Raw genomic sequence first — 22,290 nt, forward strand, 5'->3', positions numbered from 1 at the left:
AGGAGACAAACCAAAAAACACTGATTGTCTTGAGATTTTTATTTAAAAAAACAAACCAGTAAACACTATTATAATTTTTCAAAACCACTTTGTTTAGTTTTAAAAATAATTGATAACAGATCGTTGGTTTGTTAATTTTTGTAGATAAAAAATAAAACCAGAATTTTTTTTTGTGTTTTTAAATTTAATATAAAAATCAGCAAATAGAAAACGATATCCAACCATCTTTTAGATCACAGAAAATAGGAGTAAACAATTTAACTTATAAAGAAGATACGATTAACTTCGAATTTGCTCCACCACTAACTAGCTCTCCCTTTAGCATGCCTTCAAGCTCCTTGTAAAATCTTTCCACAGCAGGAGATGGCAAGCAAAATAGTACTACGATCCCATCTTCTCCTTTCTTATTTGTAAACGGAATATAAAAGCTTCCAAGTTCATCGATGGTTGTTGCAGTCCCAGCATATATAGCATTTCCCCATCCGAAATCTACCTTTTCAAGTCCCGCACGTCTCAAGTCCGAAACTATGTAGGTCCCTGGCACAGTAAAAAGAGGCCTTCCCTTGCTCACCAGCAAAGATGCTGTAGATCGCATGTATTCCTCAGTCATGTCCGCCTTAGCCTTCCTTACCAACTCCAAAGCATATCCAATTGGCTTTTGCGAAAGTTCCCCTGCAGTTGCTACTGCTGCTAGAAGAAAAAAACCATTACCATAGTAACCTCTTGGTAATAATGGAGGATTAAATTTTTCACGTGCATTGACGAGGCAAATTACGCGCATTTCTTCATTAGGATCTGGTTGGAGGGAAATGGTCCGACATATCCAAAGACATGCCGTTAATATTTCGAAAGTAGAACAATGGCTGAGGTGAGGTGGGACCAATCTTCGAAGAGCAGTTATATCTGAAGGGCTAAAGAAAAATGAACAATGAACCAGATGATCATGTGTAAGAATTGAGCTCTTGGAGCCAGCTACCTCCTCGTACGCTCGGTGTCTGCATGTAACTCGAGGTGGGTCAGTTGCATTAAGGACATGTCTTTCCCACACTGGAGGAACAGAGGGGGCATTGGCTCCGCGGGCCATCTCACCCACCGCTGCCATGAATTGCTCTATTCCTGGGCCATCACTCATGGTATGGTTGAGGCGGAGGGCAAAGAGAAAACCACCACACTTGAGCCGTGACACCTGCCAATTTGCATAATAAATTACACAGCATATACCTAGATGATTGTTAGATGATTTGATGAGTGGATGTATAAGCGAATTATGCCTATTTGACTAGTGGATTGGAATTTTTAGATCATCAACACAAAGCAGGAGCATAATCTTAAACCTAATAAATATAAAATATATGATGTGACTTTTTCCTCCTCAAATTCCACTAACAAGAAAGATTACGATTTGAAATTAAAATTTTGAGATCATTTTTTTAATAAAATTTTGAAAGTAATTTTATAGTAACTATAACAACTACGAGAAAAAAAATATCGGAACATACAATTAATCATGGTAGGTTTCTCCAATATAATAGCTTATAATTTTGCTATCCATCTACTCTTATGATGGCTTGATAGACTTCGTACGTAGTGTTTGATACGCAGAGGGATTTCTAGCTCCCTTAATAATTTTTGCTGCCTAATAGGTGACACAGAAAAAGTCTTGGACCGGCGTAGTGGACAAAAATACAGAAACTTTACCTGAATAAGTAACAGAGGGCAGTTTAGCACCCCGCTAGAGCCAGGAACATCAAAGAGGAGCTCCTCCAAGCAAGGAAATGGAGGTTGAAGTGGATCACCAAACTGCTCAAGTGTAACATCAGCGTCAGCCTCTATAAACAAGATACCCTCGCCAGTGCATTCCACCATGAGCTTGCGGTTATGCCCTTCCCTCAGCCTACCGGCAAATGGATAGTAAAACACTAATGTTTTAGCAATTGCCTCTCTGATGACCTTGACGGGGTCTTTCCCGTGCACTGAGGGATTGTGGCGATAAAATTGTATGACTGGAATGTGGACTCGAAGCCCTTCTTGGTCATCAATGTCAGATAACAGTTTGAACTCAAGTGGGGTGGGCTTCGCTGGTTTGATCAGCTCGGGTTCACGTCTGTGAACTTTGAAAAGTAGAGAAGAGGGTGATGAAGCCATTGTGGTATAGAATGATTTTTGTGAAAAATGATGCCAACTAGCAAGTTATATATAGAAAAGGCTAAGAGTATATTGGACAAATAAAGATAAAAGGTTGACCTATCGTGCAGTGATGCTTAATAAGCACAATTTAAGATTGTTAGATTTTGTGGTTTAAATTGAAATGACGTGGCATGTTTTGACGAGCCATGTTACATTGATAAATATATTATTTGGTTGTCAAGTTAGCTCTTCAAGGATTAATGTCCTCAATTAATCTATTTTGATGTATTGTTTTCTATAGATTCGTTGGTCTATTTATTATCTTTTATTTATGGTGAAAAATTCTTCATACAAAAAAAGAGGAATAGTTGAGATTTTTCCATGAATCTAACTCTAATTCTTTAAAAAAGATAATCAATCCTTAGTTTATAAGAAGAGGGGGATTTTTTTTGGGTGTCACTACCAGAAATTCGCTAAATAGCAACAGATTTACCGACGGAATATTTATGTCGGTAATTTGAGGTCGAAATTACCAACGGAAACATTTTTGTCCGTAATTCAGTCGGTAACTACCGATGAAATAATTTCCATCCGTATTTCAGTCGGTAACTACCGACAAAAATGTTTTGTCGGTAGTTACCGACTGAATTACAGACAGAAAAGTTTCTGAATTAAAAAAAAGACGGGTCGTTGACGTGGAGGTTTTGGGGGGTTATTTTTTCCGACGGAATCACTGACGGATTCAAAAAGACACCCCGTACAGTGACGTGACTGGTTCACCATTTAAATTGCCGTCGGAATCACCGAGGGATTTGAAATGGCAGATCCATACGGTGACGTGTCGATTTTTCCGTCAAAATCACCGACGTACTCACCGATGAAGTTTCCGTCGGTGAAACCATTGGAAAAAGTTAATATATGTCAACTCTACCGACCCTCTCCTCCCCTATTTCTCCTTCTTCTTCCTAATCCTAACTCTCCCCATCTGCAAACAACCAGCCCCCTCTCCCCCCAAAACAAAAATCTCCCTCATATAAGCACAACAAGTTATATTTCTTGAAGTTTTGTGGTCACAACATCCGTGTTCTGATTTACCGACGGATTTTATCAATTTTTATAAGTAATTCTATCTTTTTAAATTTTAACATTTAATTAAATGTCAATTTTATTATTTTTTTAGTATATGTATTTTGTTAGTAGATGTACATGTTTTATTGTTATTTCTCAAACAAACTTGTAGTATATGAATGTATAATTCTATACCTGTTATGGTTTGTTTTAGATGTTGTAAGATTGTATTTGTTTGTAAATTGTTAAAACTTTATGGAACTACCGAAGTACATGTGCTATTTTGAAATAATTAATAGCTTGCTTAATGGCTCCGTTTAAAGTTTTATCAATGGTATTGCGGAGTAGTAATTTCCATAAATTTATATATTTTAATTTGTATGGACGTTGATAAATGATAATGAATATTTAATATTTATGAGAAGTTGTGATTGGTTTGTTGGATAATCTCGAGGTAAAGTAATATTTTTGCAAGTTTATTTACCTAACTTAGTTAATTAATACATGATGTCATCATAATTTTACAGAGGTTCGATATAAGTCATGGTTCATGGATGTATCGCAATTCACCCCAAGGATTGTGGAGGATGGATTATTGTAACGGGGTTCAGGGTTTTATTAATTTCTCAAGATCTATTCCCAGAAATTTTACTGGAGGCGGTATTAGGTGTCCATGCAGGAAGTGTCAAAATAAGAAGTATTTGCATCCAGATGTTGTAATGATGCATCTTCTACACAAAGGGTTTATGAAGAATTACCAGTGTTGGTATGCACATGGAAAAGTATTTGTTAGTAAGAGGAGAATGGAAAAAACGGTGGTTGGGTCTACTTCTAGTGCTAGCAACATGCATGAAGCAGCAAATAACAACACTAATCCTTACAGAAATATGGTTATGGATGCAATGAGAATGAATCAAGGTAATGTCAGTCAATGTTCAATCGTAGAAGAAGAACCTAATGCAGATGCAGTTAGGTTTTTTGATTTTTTGAAAGATTTTGAGAACCATTATGGGATGACTACAAGTGAGACCATCAAGTCAGATCACGGGTTGAGTGAGGCCGGGTATGACAAGATTATTGAATGGGCAAAAAGCATTTACCTAAAGGGAACAGGCTGAAAGAGAACTTCTATGCTGCGAAGTCCATAATGAAACCCCTCGGTTTAGGATACCAGAAAATTGACATGTGCCCTAACTTCTGCATGTTATACTACCTTGAAAATGCTGAGATGACCGAGTGCATGACATGCGGGCATTCTCGTTACAAACCTAGAACTAGCAGGGGAAAGACTCTAGTGGCATATAAAAAACTTAGATACTTCCTGATCACACCTAGACTGCAGAGGTTATTCATGTCACCAAGGGCTGCTGAGCACATGACATGGCACCAAGCACATGATGCGGTTGATGGAGTGATTGTAATGGTCCGAACTGTACGACTTGATCAATGTTAAAAGATTCCAACATATCCCCTTTATTTGAGGGTAATTTTATTTTTTTTTATTTCCAAAAATTGGCAGTGTTTCGTTTGCATTTAGGACATCTTAAGTTCTCGACTATTATCAGTTTACTCAATCAACCCATCATCACAAGGTCCCTTAATTCCGGACCTTATATCAAACCTCATAATTTTATACCTCATACAATCCACACTATATATATATCCTACAAGTAAGTTCAATATGAACATAGTCCAACACATCATATCATAAAATTTAAAGGAAAAGGAATACTAACATGCAAAGAAAGTATTTACAATATAAAAAGTGTTCTTAAATATTTCAAAATGGTTAATTACAAGATAACTAAAAATATGACATGTTAAGCTGAATCTTAAATATTTCAAAATGGTTAATTAAAGACTTTTTCAACTGTTACTGTGTGACTTTTCCAACCATTACTGTCTGACTTTTCCAACCGTTACTGTCTGACTTTTCCAACCGTTACTGTCTGACTTTTTCAACCGTTATTGTCTGACTTTGAACTGTTACTGTTTGACTTTGAACTGTTACTGTCCAATTTTCAACTGTTACTGTTTGAACAATCATCAAATTTTTAACTATATCTAAAGTTCTAAAACTCCATTTTAACTGAGATTGATCTCGTTGGAAAGTTAAGACACGAGGCTACTAGTTCTATGAGGGAGAAGAACCCAGTTTTGCCTCCAAGATAGTCAAAATTATTCATTTACTAATTAGTCCTACTGCCCTACATAATCATTCACGACTCAGTCTCAGTTGGTAACCCATAACTGGAGTTCTACATTTCCAAATTGAGCAAGACTAGTTTTCTTGGTTAGCTAACATTCAAATCTACAATTTTTATGAGGAACCCGATCCTAATCCCCTCATCCTCCTACCTGAAATGTCATCGAAAGTTAGGAGACAAGTTTGTCCAAATTCGTCTCCCCCTCCCCTTCACACAATACTTTCATAAACTACATACCACACACATGATTTAACTTAATCTCAACAATAAGTGCTTTTTCCCCAATTTATGTCTAAGAACCCTAACCTATGATTCAATATCAAGGCATCAATTCTTTATCGAATTTAAAAAATGATTTTTTTTTAAGATCATGTTTAGAATACCTTACCTGGTACAAATTAAGATTTTAATCTTCAACCAGTTGAAGATTTTCAACTCCCTCCTTTCTTTTTTTCTTGTTCAATTCCCCTCCTTTCTTTTTATTTTGTTCAATTTCTTGGTAATCCTTTGCTCTCAAGTGTTTATCCCATCTTTAAGCTCTTAATCTAGGATGGGTTCTTGAAATTTTAGTGTTTCTCTTTTGATTTCTCAAGAATGGTTATAAAACTCCATATTTTCTCTCCTTATAGAGTATTTATACTCTATGTTTTCACTTATTTGCATTTAGACCCCCTTTTTCAATTAAATCCACCCCTTAACAGTACCGGGTTTATTATAATGTCTCGAATTATTTCGCCCGGAAATTTATATTCAAAAATTTCTGAATTTCTGTTTTTATTTAACCATATGCATGAATTTCTTCACTTTTATTTATTTATTATTTTTCCTGGGGTTTACATGAAGTCTTCAAGTTAGTGAGTTGGTTGAACCATATCGAGTTGCTCCTTCGTTGAATTGGAAGAAAATTCAAATTTTTGTTTTTTCGATGATAGTCTTGTTGATGTTGACGCAAAGGAGTTGAATGTTGTTTTGAGCTCTAGCAGACAAGCAAATGTCGATGAAGAAGATGATATCCATATTGAAGATTACGATGAAGGTGATGACAATTTAATTGATGACGAAGAAAAAATAAATCTGACTAACAATCAAAATGAAGCCTTGTGTAAAACCCTTTCTTTCATGTAATTTAGATTATGGATGATATATTTTGTAACACGAAATATTTATTACTTGAAATAATTACTTGAAATGCCACAATCATGAAATAATTACTTGAAATAATTATAGATCATGGATGATGTATTTTGTAACACGAAATAATTACTTGAAATGCCACAATCACCGACGTCCATACCGACGGATTAAGTCCGTCGGCATTTCATAGAGAGTTCGCAAATAATTACTTGAAATGCCATTATCACCGATGTCCATACCGACGGCTATAAGTCCGTCGGTAAGTTGTCGACGGGTCAATATTACCGACAAAATTCTCGACGGACTGTGCGAATTCCAAAGGGGTGTGCATTAAATGCATCTCTGATTGCGTCATATTCTCGACGGACTTACCGACGAACCATGAAAAATATGGAGGGTCATTAAAATTTTTGGTGCAAAATTCAAAAAATACCGACGGATTTTTGACAGTTTACCGACGGAATAAATTAAAATAATAATTAATTTTATATCCGTCGGTAAAACTGCCATATAAGTTCCAACGACCGCCCCTTCAGTTCATTTTTTCTTCTCCTCAGTTTTTCACCCTAAATTTTGATTCTTTTCCTCTCCGTTCTTCAAAGTTTTCACCTGCAATCTCTAGCAAGTTTTCTTGTGAATCTTCATCAGTTTAGAAGGTATGTGTTTCTTCTATTTCATTTTACTTTAAGGGTTTTTTTTTGCTATTTTTTTTGTTATGTTTTTTGTTTTGGTGTATTTTTTTAATGTAGATAAAGTATTGAATTCAACACATTATTAAAGTAAGCATATTTCATTCCTAAAGTCTATAGTTTTTTTTTTAATTTATTGAATATTTTTTATCGTTGTATTGGCATAATTATTATTAGTTGATTTGTTGAATATTTATTGTTAATGTTGAATTTACCTTAGAATTAGTAATTGAATATGTTGGAATAATTATTATTTACTCTATTATTGCATGATTTGTGTTTAATTTTTTGCATTTATTTTGATTGTTATTCTAGAGTTTTTTTTTTAATTTATTGTTTTGTTGTATTGGCATAATTATTGAATATTTTTTTGAATTGTAATTGTTAATGTTGAATTTACCTTAGTATTAGTAATTGAATATGGAATAATTGTTAATTTTACTCTATTATTGCATGATTTATGTTTAATTTTTTCCAGTAATTTTAATTGTTAGTCTACAGTTTTTTTTATTTATTGAATATATTTTATTGTTTTATTGGCATAATTATTGAATAATTTTTTGAATTGTAATTCTTAATGTTGAATTTACCTTAGGATTAGTAATTGAATATGTTGGAATAATTAGTATAGATTGGGTCAATTGGTTATGGCTTTTGTTAATATGTGCAGGTTTGTGGATTTGGGTAGTATTCAGTATAGGGGAGGTGCTGTCGAATTTTTTTTTAACATTTGAATTTAATTATATAATTATTTATATAAAATTGTGGAGATGCGTAGAATGAAAACCAGAGTTGGTCGCTCACGTACGGTCGCAGCTAGTTCGTCTAGCAGCGATAATGATATTTTTTTAGGTGCCTCTCAAGAAGAGGCACTTACATCACCTGTGCCGTCAACCGATGCTGCCTCTTCCAGCGTTACTTCACAGTGCAGAGGTGGGGTGCCTTCGCAGTAGAATTAATTTACCTGCAAGTACGAGGCACAGTGGAAGGACGATCTTTCAATGTAAGTTTGTTAAGGTATTATTTAAAAAAAAACAAAAATTACAACATAATTTATGAAGTAATCACTATTTAATTTATTTCATTTATTTTCAGGTTCACAAACATTGAGGCCGCCCGAGTAATATCATTGGTGTTTAAATCATCGATGGAGATTCTATTATTTCAATGGAGTCAGATATCCAAGCATCCTGGATGAATGCCTTAAATCAATGCATGGTTTGACAGATTTCAGGTTGGTGTTAATTTATAATTTTCAGCTTATTTCTAATAAATTATTAATATAATTGTAAATAAATTATTATTTTTATTTAAATTTATTTATTTATACACAGCACATATTCTGTTGGGACAGTGAGCATAACACTGTTGTGAGGAGGGTGTGGGAAAATCATGCGGTAACGAGGTAAGATCGAAAACAATACAAGATTTTTTTTAGACAAAAATTTATGTTTCGAAATGTAATTTTTGGTTGTGTGAAATAGGTTGTGTGATTTTTGGTATGAAGCACAATAAAGGGCAAAACAAACCGTGAGGGATAGGGGTTTCCAAAGTTGGAAGATGTTGGGGTTTGGAGGGATTTCAAACTGATATACATCCCGGAAAATATATGGCCGCACTATCTTGAGCATGTGACGTCTGAGCGGGTCACACGATGCTCACAGTCCGGTGCTGGCAACCAAAATCGACCAATTCATGGCTTGATGACAACGCACACTGGCAGCTCCGTTCTATTTGCTGCACATGCGAAACAGAAGGTAAGATTAATTTAAATGAAATATATTGTTAAATTAAGTTGTTGTTAATATATCTTTTTCCATTAGAGGTTGCGTCTCTTGGACGTGAGCCGAGGCCGATGGAGCTGTTTGTGGAGACATACGTGCGGAGTCAAGAACGCCAAAAGGGGGCGCAACAGTTCGTTGATAACCGTGCTCAACATTTCATGGTATGTTTGTTCAACCATTTTATTTTGTAAGTTACTATGTTTATTGAATTGAATATGATGATTACTTTTTTTATTTTCAGGAGACCTATAATAATCGGTTGAGGGAGAGATACGGGAATGATATTTTGACCCTTCCGGAATTTGATCTGGATTTATGGATGGAGGTTGGATCGTCAGGTGGACCCGATAAAAATCGGGTTTACGGGCTCTCCAACATTACGGCCGACAACTTGCGGTCGACCCGTAGTGTTTCAACCATTGGGAGCTCCCAATCAATATCGAGCTCCCAATCTAAGGAGTTCGTGGCCTTGCAGCAACACATGACTTAGCTCACCGACAAATACAACCACCTATCAGTGGAGTACGCACAACTCAAAGCGTCTTATGCACAACAAAGAGCGGAGTCTGAACAAATCAAAACGTCTCAAGCGCAACAAAAAGTAGAGTATGAACAACAAAAAGCAGATTATGAACAACAAAAAACGGCTTATGAACAGCTTCGCGAAATGGTCATGAACATGGCAACATATAGTGGAACATGTGCGCCTAATCCTTTTTGGCCGTATAACCACCAGCCTCCTCCTCCAGGATCTCCTCCTTCTCCTCCTCCAGCTTCACCTTTATATTAATTTGTAAAAAACATTATTTACCTTTAAAACTTCATTTAATATTTTTTTTGAAACATATTCAGTTTGTAATAAATATTATTTAACTTTGATTTTTTTTTTGATGTTCAATATAAATTTTATTTGCATAATTGGTTTGTATTACCATTAATTTATATAGTTTTATATTATATATTCTAAATAATTTTTTAAAAAACAAATTTAGAAAAAAATTATTACCAAGGGTTTTACCGATGGAATAAATCCGTCGGCATCTGACAGTAGCATTCCCGACGCATTTACAGACGGATATATTCGGTCAGTATTTTAAACACTCATCGACAACCTTACTGACGGACTTAATCTGTCGGCATTTGACAGTAGCTGCAACACTTATCGACGAATTTACAGACGGATATATTCGGTCGGTATTTCATACACTCACCGACAGCTTTACCGACGGTACGTAGCCATCGGTCAATCATGATATCACCGACGGAATAAAAATTGGTTGGTATATTTCAAGCGGGAATCTTTTTTTTTGGCGCGCAAATTCCGTCGATAAAACCATCAGCAAATGGTTTTTTTGTTTTTCCGACCGATATAGCGACAGAATGGGGAATCACCGACGAAGGGAAAGGTGACGGACAAAATCCATCGGTGCAGACGTCGATAAATAAATCACTGACGAACTTCTAATCACACACCAATGGAATGTTTCCGTCGGTAAAACTGTGAAATCTTGTAGTGTGGTTGTTTGCCGTTCGAGGAAAAAAAATTAGAATGGAAAAGAAAAAAGAGAAATAGAGGGAAAAACAAATTGACAGAGTGGTGATATATTTATTTTTGTCGATAAATAATAATTAAATTTTAGAAAATCAAGAGGTGGGATATAAAAATGTCAACCACATGAGTTGGGCATTAATGTAATCTCTATTCTTCATGGATGAGCTACGGGTAAGTTTTGGTGGTGAAGTTTTAAATGCCCTGTGAAATGGTCCATCCATGCTATATCTAAAGCTCGTGCTGGTTTGCCCTGGAGTTAGTTTGGCACTCTTTTTAATTTCCCTTTAATGTTAGTAATTAATTTTACAAGATTAAATATTCATCTTCTGTCTTGACCAAAATACAACTATATAATAAAGGATATTATAATTTAAAATCAATTGAAGGACGCAAATATGTGAAACTAGCTAGTAGATATTGGTGCACCCAACAAAAAAAAACAGAAGATATGGTGTCATTGTAGTATATTGGGACAAAAAAAACTAGTTGTCATCCGAGTTAACTAGTTAATCTGAAATTTTTTTTTGTTTTTTTAATTATTATTTTTTTTATTTTAGTTTGTTAATATTAATATTTAATCAAAATAAAAATAATAATAAGATCTAAAATATAAGAAGAACACTATACTTTGCCTAATATCATGCCATTTGACATGGCTGCTTTGCCTAATATCATACGCCCAGCTTGTGCACACTCTGCCATTACCATCCCCACAATTGGCAGGACTGGCAACTTTCCTCGCCATCTTCACTCTCTTTGTTTCTTAATTACTTGCTCTCTTGCGAGATTCAAATTGAAAATTCAGACCCTGTTGCCTACTAGTTGTTGTCTAAATCCGATGGCCTCAAAATTTGAAGGAAAATTGGCTTAAAAATCTATTTTTTACCCTTTTTTTTAACCAAAAACTACAAATAGACCATAAAACTTCCTGAAACAACCTGCCAACCCGAAACATCATGAAGTCACTTACAAAAAAAAAAAAACAAATATCAATTTATTTATTTATTTTGTACACACACACACACACACACACACACACACACATATATATATATATATATATATATATATATATATATATATATATATATAGTATTAAAGAACCACCATGCCCTTTATTAAATAGCTGCCTTGGATGTTTAGGAACGCCACCAACCTCTTTTCTCCTCCAACCAAGAAAGTTTGCCTCTCTTTTTTCTCCTTCAAAACCTCCATGGTCATTTGCATGCAGAATTCTTTAAGCATGCAAATGAAAAAATGCAATTAATATAGGTTAGGCTTGACAGCTTCAATGGTTAGGTTGGGTCTGACCCACTAAAAAAAAACAAAAGGTTTGGTTGGCTGCCAATCAACCTAACCTAACTAACTCACCAACAAAAAAAAAGAGTTTGTTAGGCCGGGAATCAGCCTAACCTAACTAAATCAGGCTGGACCTATTTCAAGTCTAGCCCAATTTAAATTTAATAATAAAACAAAAATTAAGGGTCATTTCAAAATATTTGTGATTTTTTTCTCATGTTTTTCTAATAATTTTGCATAATATCATATTGTATATTAACATTGTAAAATACATATCTGATATTAAAATACTTGATTTTCTCTAAAACCTAAAAATGTTTTTGAAAATTTTAAAAATTCAACAAAAAATTTTTAATTAATTTCCTCTTTAAAAAAATATATTTTTTATTTTCGTCCATACGACCAAATCTTAAAAGTTTTCTATGCACACTTTTTATATAAAAAAACAAAAATGTATCTTTCTCATGTTCTAAAATGAAAAAATAAATATTGTAACTAGTTCATGATTATCCATTAGGGTTTGGCAAAAATATAAAAAACCCTTCACCAATCATTTTGTTCACTTTATATTTAAAGTATTAGGGTTTAGTTGTAGATTTTAATACTTGGAGGTGTAGAACTACACAATAAAGTTTTTCCTTAAGTATTAAAGATACAAAGAAATAAATGTCATACTAAAATTTGGGTTTTAAAATAGTTAGGTTTTAACCCGATATGGAAGAGACTTCATCACGTAGATAGATCTACCTTGAACCATAGATAAGACCAATAGATAGAAACATGACTTAGAAAAATAATTAAATAACAATGTAACTTACTTTAGGTAGGGTGCATTAGGGGTGATGCGTCTTTCTCTTGCACAACCAGTCATTTACTCACACTCTCGCAGATCATAAGTTTCTTGGTAACCATAATACTAGGTCGTGACTCCTAAACTTTATAATAATAATTTTATGATTATACCCAAACCCCTTTCCAATACATGCTCATAGGAGGTAACATTTAGTAACGCGGTGTATTTACAATTACACGCTATTAATCTATTAACAATTATGCTATTGATAGTTGATTAATCCTTTGGGCTCCTGAATGTCATATATATATAATAGAAATTATGAAATAAAATTATTCGAGAGTCTCTAAGATCCCGTTAAATAGATCTAGAATTGCTTAGGGATTTATTACTTGAAAATCTTTTCTTCGATTTTGAATAATTCCTTAAAAGGTGGATTATTGCAAATCACAAATCGTTCAATTGTCCAACCTTGAACGGTAATCCATGCAAATCATCTGTGAGAAATCTTCTAAATTCTTAGTTAGAAGAGAGGGGTTACTATGCTTAGAGTGCTAACTCTATTATTATGTTTACATAGTTTTTCTATCTAACAAACAACTACCCTAAATAAGAGGCATAACTTACTATTTATAGGGAAATCTGAAATAACCTATAAATTGGCAAAATATCAATTTTCCCCATGAATAATTTTCATATATTAATTTAGGATAATTTTAGAAATTAACTCAATCAAGTCCTTACTTTATTTTTCTAAGTCTAGAAATATAATCTATGTATTAATTATATTTTAGTCCTTGATTTCTAAAATATATTTTAATCAAGTCATACTCAATTAAATCATTCGAGTTTAATTTCTCACTAATGGTTTTTAATGTATGTGACCTATTAGGTTCCTAATATGTTGGCCCAAATATAAATTATAATTATAATTAAATAAATTAAAAAATTTAATTTATTACGAATTCAATAATTGATTAATTTATATTTGAAGATCATGTGCATCGTATAGTAACGTGTCATGATCTCTCAAATATTAAAAAAGTCATTAGTGGTTTGACTTAGCCTTTCAGTGATCGATTTCTCAATGTAATTAATATCTTTTCATCAATAATGTTTCATTTTAACATTAAAGCATAGAGTATATCTACCATGTTAAATAATGTTTATTCTATACATAATAATCATTGATCATTTGAATAAGATTTGAAACTCCTTTCAAATTTCATTCCACCTTGGTCAAGGATTTCTCAGTCACTACTATTTGAGAATAGATGAAACATTCTCTATATAAGATTACTTAGTAATCTCAAGTGTAAAGATCATTTACACAACCGTCACGTGAGCTTTTCCAAAGACATAGGCGATCTCTCTAAATGGAATTTTCATGCAGGTCAGTTTAGTGTACATGTCTTATGATAAGCACCTACATATTAGTTCTAGGTATCCTTTATACCTCAGCTTATGAGAACAACTACTTTCTTTCATAAAGAAAATAAAATAATATGTATCAATCTTTACAACTTTAATGAATGCCCAATATTTAAGAGAGTAATATTAAAGATACATTAGTCTTTATTGATAATAAATATGTATTTACATGAATATAATAATGTCACGTGTAACCAACCAACTAGCTATATGGCATATTAAACTAACATAATTAACTAACTAATCATTAATATTATGATCAATTATGTAACTTATTATCAATTTCTTCTTTCTACTAAGAAGAAACTACAACTAGGAACATAACCAAAGACAAGTAATAGTCTCATAAAATTAAATAAAATATGGGTATTTCAAGATTTTAAATCTTAAGAAATACATATATATCCTAAGCAACATCACATGAGAAGAACAATAGGTAAACAGGAAAATGATTTACAAGAAAAAAAGAGATATATAAAGTAGTTGGATGACCCTATTTTAATTGATATAGTGTTAGAATTTTAATCATTTGAATTTGTAAGATTGAATTCTAATATTTATTGAATAGGATGACCCTGTATAAAGTATATAATTCTAATATTGTATAGGTAACATATATAAGATAAATAGGTATATTGAATTTTTAATACAAACTAAACTTTCATTTGTTGATAATCATTTGAATTCCTAACTAAGCTAAACAACTTTTTCAATTTAAATTATAAGAGATTCCCACTATGAGTACGATTTAACCTCCTAGTCATTTATATGAATTTTAATACTTACAATCTAGTATATGTTTTTGTATATCATGACAATTGGTCTTATGATCAATTTCTTTTGGATTTTCTTGATTGATTAGAACTCTTTAAATTTTGTTGGTATACTATTTGATTAGTACTTAAAAGTGCATTTTTATCAAGGTTTTATATCATTTTGCACTTGAAGTATCAATAACTCCTTAACTAAAGCATGTTTTATAATAACATATCTAATTATATAAGATACATTTAATTTATGGTAAATGTTCATCTTAAATGTAGGCCTATCACATAAATAAAAGAATTGATTGATGAGTTGAAGTACTGAAATTGAAAGGACAAAAAGATGGCCAAAGAGATGCTAGTGCAGTCCAAACTGGAACACAATTTGGTAATTGGGTCATATTTGGAGCTGTAGATCTTGGATTTAGATCCATTTTATATGGATGGAAAGATAAGACATAGGCTTACAACTTTCATGTGGAGCCCAAGATTTAACAAGGCCGTTTTCAAGTCCAAATTGTAGCAACAAAGAAGACGTCCGAATCTGTCCTGCAGCCCAGACACTGTTCAGTGTTTAGCCTATATCTCGAGTTCTAGAAGTCCAAATGATCTCAACATTTTACCCTGGAAAGATGAGACAATTTCCTAGAACTTTCATGATTGAAGTTTGTTCAAATTATGACGTTATCAATGACGTTTTTGGCAGACAAGAAGATAAGAATTGTCACCAAGAGGTGGCCACCCACTCATCAATTAGTCAACAAATCAATAGTTCTAAATTTTAGCCTATAAAAGGAGGCATTTGCCATGTATTTAGGTATCTTGGTGTTCAGATCAAGATCATGCTCTTGCTCTCTCTTTTGTAATACTTAAGTTTTATATTAATCATTGTTTATGCCTTTCATTTCCTTTTCTTTACTTAGTTAACTTCTTTCTCATTTATGTTCTTATCTTGTTTATTTATGTTTCTTTCTTTCATTATGTCTAGCTAAGTTAATTATGTCAAGGTGAAAAGGGTACACTAATGGTGTAACAATAAGTATAATATAAACTTAACATGGACCTTAATGTTGGATACTAACATGCTTTATATTTGTTATCTTGTTCACTTTTAATACTTTGCTTGTTAAATGGTTAATCTAGATTTATGTTGTATAACACTTGGTACAACAAATACTTGGCACTTTCATAGCCCATACTGTATGGTATAACCGACACCTGAGCTATGAAAGGAACTTGATTTGTTGTTAACATAAGTTATAATCATGAATGCCTGACAACATTTACAATTATTAGCATTATTCGAATAAGAAAACTAATGTAATCATGTTAACAATTTATAATCTGATTGGAACCTTCTTTGTGTGTGGTTTCCAATTGAATAATAAGAGTTTATACTATACTTGTTTGAAGTACCATTAGTGGATCCTCTAACCTTGACATTTGTTGTTATCATTGTTTAATCCTTACGTTAATCTTCTATCTCAAAGTTCTCATCAACTTCTTCTTCTACATCTTTATTATTATCATTATTAATAGTATTATTGGTATTACTACTACTACTACTACTACTACTACTATTATTATTGTTGTTGTTGTTACTATTGTTGTTGTATTATTGTTGCTTATAATTTATACAAGTAACCTCCAAGTGGTTCGACCCCGGTCTTGCCGGGTTATTTATTACTTCGACACTCCTGCACTTGGGAAAAGACATCAATCTTTTGGTCGTGTCAAGTTTTTGGCGCCGTTGCCGGGGAGGTAAATTCTTGTACAAATTATAGTATTTATTTTATTTTCTCTTTTCTCTTTTCTCTTTTCTTGTATCTAACTTTGTTTCTTTTGTTTTGTTTCTCTTTCTTTTGTTTTCTTCTTCCTTTTATTCTCTTCTTACACGTGCATGAGAGTGTGGTCACGTACATTAAGTGGTAGACTTTGTAGAGTATCCTCATCATTTTCAGAAAATATGGGTGAAGAAGATAACCAATCGCTTCATAATGAGAATAATGAGAATATTCGGGTTAGAACTCTTAGAGACCACATGAATCCCACAAGAAAAAGTGCACCCTCATGCATAGTTTTTCCTCCTGATGCATCTCATTTTAATTTTAAGACAGACATTATTCAACTTTTACCATCTTTTCATGGCTTAGTGACACGACCAAAAGATTGATGTCTTTTCCCAAGTGCAGGAGTGTCGAAGTAATAAATAACCCGGCAAGACCGGGGTCGAACCACAGGGAGGTTACTTGTATAAATTATAAGCAACAATAATACTATAACAATAGTAACAACAACAACAACAACAACAACAACAACAACAACAATAATAATAATAATAATAGTGAAGAAGAAGAGGAAGAAGTTGATGAGAACTTTGAGATGAAAGATTAGCGTAAGGATTAAACAATGATAACAACAAATGTCAAGGTTAGAGGATCCACTAATGGTACTTCAAACAAGTATAGTATAAACTCTTATTATTCAATTGGAAACCACACATAAAGGAGGTTCCAATCAGATTATAAATTGTTAACATGATTACATTAGTTATCTTATTCGAATAATGCTAATACTTGTAAATGTTGTCAAGCATTCATGATTATAACTTATGTTAACAACAAATCAAGTTCCTTTCATAGCTCAGGTGTCGGTTATACCATACAGTATGGGCTATGAAAGTGCCAAGTATTTGTTGTACCAAGTGTTATACAACATAAATCTAGATTAACCATTTAACAAGCAAAGTATTAAAAGTGAACAAGATAACAAATATAAAGCATGTTAGTATCCAACATTAAGGTCCATGTTAAGTTTATATTATACTTATTCTTACACCATTAGTGTACCCTTTTCACCTTGACATAATTAACTTAGCTAGACATAATGAAAGAAAGAAACATAAATAAACAAGATAAGAACATAAATGAGAAAGAAGTTAACTAAGTAAAGAAAAGGAAATGAAAGGCATAAACAAGAGATTGATATAAAACTTAAGTATTACAAAAGATAAAGAGAGAGCAAGAGCATGATCTTGATCTGAAAACCAAGATGCCTAAATACATGGCAAATGCCTCCTTTTATAGGCCAAAATTCGAAACTATTGATTTGTTGACTAATTGATGAGTGGGTGGCCACATCTTGACTTAGTGACAATTCTTATCTTCTTGTCTGCCAAAAACGTCATTGATGATGTCATAATTTGAACAAACTTAAATCATGAAAGTTCTAGGAAATTGTCTCATCTTTCCAGGGTAAATATTTGAGATCATTTGGACTTCTAGAACTCGAGATATGGGCTGAACACTGAACAGTGTCTGGGCTGCAGGACAGATTCGGACTTCTTCCTTGTTGCTACAATTTGGACTTGAAAACAGCCTTATTAAATCTTGAGCTCCACATGAAAGTTGTAGGCCTATGTCTTATCTTTCCATCCATATAAAATGGACCTAAATCCAAGATCTACAGCTCCAGATATGACCTAATTACCGAACAGTGTTCCAGTTTGGACTGCACCAGCATCTCTTTTCAAAGTTTGGCCATCTCTTTGTCCTTTCAATTTCAGTACTTCAACTCATCAATAAATTCTTTCATTTATGTGATAGGCCTGCATTTAAGATGAACATTTACCATAAATTAAAGGTATCTTATATAATTAGATATGTTATTACAAAACATGTTTTAGTTAAGGAGTTATTGATACTTCAAGTGCAAAATGATGATATAAAACCTTGATAAAAATGCACTTTCAAGTACTAATCACTTAGATTTAGAAAATCCATACTTGCATTTAAGGGAATTTGAGGAGGTTTGCAACACGTATAATGACTCAAATTGTAGCATGAACACCATTAGATTGAAGCTTTTTCCTTTTTCATTAAAAGATAAAGCTAAAACATGGCTACAAAATTTGAGACCTGGATCCATTCGTGCTTGGGATGAAATGCAACAACAATTTTTAAAGAAGTTTTTTCCATCCCACAGAACAAACTCTTTCAAAAGACAAATCATTACTTTCTCTCAAAAACCAGGAGAAACATTTTATCAATGTTGGGATAGGTATCGAGACTTACTTAATACTTGCCCCCATCATGGTTTTGAAACATGGAGATTAGTTTCACATTTTTATGAAGGGTTAACTCCTAGAGATAGGCAAATGGTTGAATTGATGTGCAATGGAACTTTTGAGGATAAAGACCCTAATGAAGCAATGGAATACCTAGACTTGCTAGCTGAAAATGCGCAAAACTGGGACACTACAGGAACTTATGAGGCACCAAGTAAAACCCAACCTCATACATCTAGTGGCGGTATGTACAACCTTAGGGGAGATTTCGACCTCCAAGCCAAGTTTGCATCTTTAGCTAGAAAAGTTGAGGCACTAGAATTAAAAAAGAGTGGTCAATTAAAATTTGTTCAAGACATTGCATGTCAAATCTGTGAAACCAACAAACATTCAACCAATGACTGTCCAACCTTGCCTTCTTTTAAAGAATGTCTCTATGAACAAGCCCATGCATTAAACAGTTTTCAAAGGCCCAACCATAACCCGTATTCGCAAACATATAACCCTGGTTAGAGAAATCATCCAAATTTCAGTTGGAAGAGTGAGAACAATAATGCTCAAACTTTACAGCCACCGTTTCAAGCACATCATAATTTCCAAAATTCTCATGGATATGCACCTCCTTATGCTCCACCTCCTAAAAGAAATCTTGAGGAAACATTGCATGCATTTATGGAAAAGCAAGAGGCAATTAACACTCAACTTGCTCAAAGCATGACAGATTTTAAAGATACTCTTGCAAAATTGACATCTGCTCTCAGTTTCCAAGAGAAAGGTAAGTTTCCATCTCAACCACAACAAAATCTAAAGGGGCAATACAATGTGAATGCAAGTAGTTCTAGAAGCCAACACATGGATCAAGCCAAATCAGTCATCACTCTTCGCAGTGGTAAGGTTATTAAAAAACCCATTCTTGAACCTTGTGAGAATGATGATGAGTCAATCTCTGAGGGTAAGGAAGGGGTTGAATCTGATCATTGCAAAGAAAAGACTGATTCTCCGCCAGCACTTCCATTTCCTCATGCCATGACGAAACAAAGGAAAGTCAATCACAACTCTGAAATCTTTGAAACCTTCAAACAGGTAAGGATCAATATACCTTTGCTGGATGCTATTAAACAGGTTCCTTCTTATGCTAAATTTTTGAAAGATCTGTGCACTGTGAAGAGAAAACTGAATGTGAAAAAGAAAGCCTTTTTAGCCGAACAAGTGCTATTCTTCAGAACAATAATGCATTGAAATATAAAGACCCTGGTTGTCCTACAATTTCATGCTTTATTGGAGAACATAAAATTGAAAGAGCTTTACTTGATCTTGGAGCTAGTGTGAATTTACTTCCATATTCAGTTTTTCAAAGTCTCAATCTAGGTGAGTTAAAACCAACTTCTGTGACTCTTTTACTTGCCGATAGATCTGTAAAAGTGCCTAGAGGAATAGTTGAAGATGTGTTAGTACAAGTTGATAAATTCATTTATCCTGTGGATTTTATTATCTTGGACACACAACCTGTTGAAGCATGTAATTCATTTCCTATTATTTTAGGGCGTCCATTTCTTGCAACTTCTAATGCATTGATTAATTGTAGGAATGGACTGATGAAGCTATCTTTTGGAAACATGACATTGGAGATGAATATTTTTAAAATTTGTAAGCAACCTGGAGATGATAATGATTTACAGGAAGTGGACTTTACTGAAAAATTAGTTCATGATCAATTTCAAACCACTTCCAATGAAATTGAGATTGATGAATCTGATGATTTGCAAATGGTCTATTTTCAGGAAGAATCAAAAGCAAGTAATTGGAGACCACAAATTGAGGAATTGCCGCCACGATCAATTGAGCCAATACCTTGAAGTGTTCAACCACCAAAACCTGATTTGAAGCCGTTACCCCTCAATCTCAAATACTCATTTTTGGGAGAAAATGAAACTTTTCCGGTAATAATCTCTTCCAAACTTAATGCACAGCAAGAAGGTAAGTTATTACAAACTCTGAAAATGCACAAAAATGTATTAGGATGGACCATAGCTGACATAAAAGGAATTAGTCCTTTGATTTGCACTTACAGGATTTATTTAGAGGAAAATGCTAAACCCTCTAGAGAAATGCAACGAAGGCTTAATCCTAATATGAAAGAAGTAGTGAAAAATAAAGTCATTAAGCTTCTAGATAATGGAATCATTTATCCTATTTCTGACAGCAAATGGGTAAGTCCTACTCAAGTGGTACCTAAGAAGTCTGGAGTCACTGTGATAACAAATGAAAAAAATGAGTTAATTCCAACTAGGACTATTACTGGTTGGCGCATGTGCATTGATTATAGAAAACTTAATTCAATGACTAGAAAAGATCATTTTCCTTTACCTTATATGGATCAAATTCTAGAAAGAGTTGCAGGTCATGAATTTTATTGTTTCCTAGATGGCTATTCAGGCTATAACCAAATTGAAATTGCATTGGAAGATCAAGAGAAAACTACTTTCACATGTCCATTTGGTACTTTTTCATATCGAAGGATGCCTTTCAGATTATGTAATGCACTAGCCATGTTTCAAAGATGCATGCTTAGTATATTCAGTGATATGGTTGAACATTTTCTTGAGATTTTTATGGATAACTTTTCTTTTGGTGATTCATTTGATGATTGTTTGACTAACTTAGAAAAGGTTTTGAGCAGGTGTGAAGAGAAGAATCTTGTACTGAATTGGGAAAAATGTCACTTTATGGTAACAGACAACATTGTACTTGGTCACATTGTTTCATCAAAAGTAATTGAGGTTGACAAATCTAAAATCGAGTTAATTGCTAACTTGCCAATACCAAAATCTATTAAAGATGTTAGATCATTCTTAGGACATGCTGGTTTTTATAGAAGGTTCATCAAAGATTTTAGTGTAATATCTAAGCCCTTGAGTAACCTTCTAACAAAGGACAATATCTTTGAATGGACTGAACATTGTGAAGAAGCCTTTGTTAAACTTAAAAACATGCTTACTTCTGCTTTTGTCATTCAACCTCCTGATTGGTCATTACCTTTTGAAATAATGTGTGACGCTAGTGATTATGCCGTGGGTGCTGTTTTGGGATAAAGAAAAGATAAAAAACCCTATGTGATTTACTATTCAAGTAAAACTTTAAATAGTGCTCAAATGAATTACACCACCACTGAAAAAGAATTACTTGCAGTAGTATTTGCATGTGAAAAATTCAGGTCTTATCTTGTTGGCTCACCGGTTGTTGTTTTTAGTGATCATGCAGCATTTAAATATCTTCTTTCTAAGAAAGATTCTAAGGCTAGATTGGTTCGATGGATTTTGTTACTTCAAGAATTTGATATCACAATCAAAGACAAGAAAGGCACCGAAAATGTTGT

General features: G+C 33.4%; 1 protein-coding gene across 1 annotated transcript; it reads right to left on the reverse strand.

Annotated features, from left to right (window-relative positions):
• Positions 1–214: 214 nt before the first annotated feature.
• LOC133669637 (benzyl alcohol O-benzoyltransferase-like) lies at positions 215–2,176 on the reverse strand. The gene is made up of 2 exons (XM_062089852.1): positions 1,699–2,176; positions 215–1,186 (listed from the first exon to the last, which is right to left on the reverse strand). Exons 1-2 carry the CDS (start codon positions 2,143–2,145, stop codon positions 263–265), a joined length of 1,371 nt encoding a protein of 456 aa, XP_061945836.1. The 5' UTR covers positions 2,146–2,176; the 3' UTR covers positions 215–262.
• Between the last annotated feature and the right edge of the window lie 20,114 nt (positions 2,177–22,290).

The sequence above is a fragment of the Populus nigra genome, chromosome 12 (assembly GCF_951802175.1).
Source record: "Populus nigra chromosome 12, ddPopNigr1.1, whole genome shotgun sequence".
Taxonomy (NCBI): domain Eukaryota; kingdom Viridiplantae; phylum Streptophyta; class Magnoliopsida; order Malpighiales; family Salicaceae; genus Populus; species Populus nigra.

Bases quoted from the DNA above. Each gene is read 5' to 3' on its own strand.
- LOC133669637 (XM_062089852.1), bottom strand. From the start codon at position 2,145: ATGGCTTCATCACCCTCTTCTCTACTTTTCAAAGTTCACAGACGTGAA. The intron at 1,187-1,698 runs GTAAAGTTTCTG...GCAAATTGGCAG, and splicing joins GCCCTCTGTTACTTATTCAG to GTGTCACGGCTCAAGTGTGG.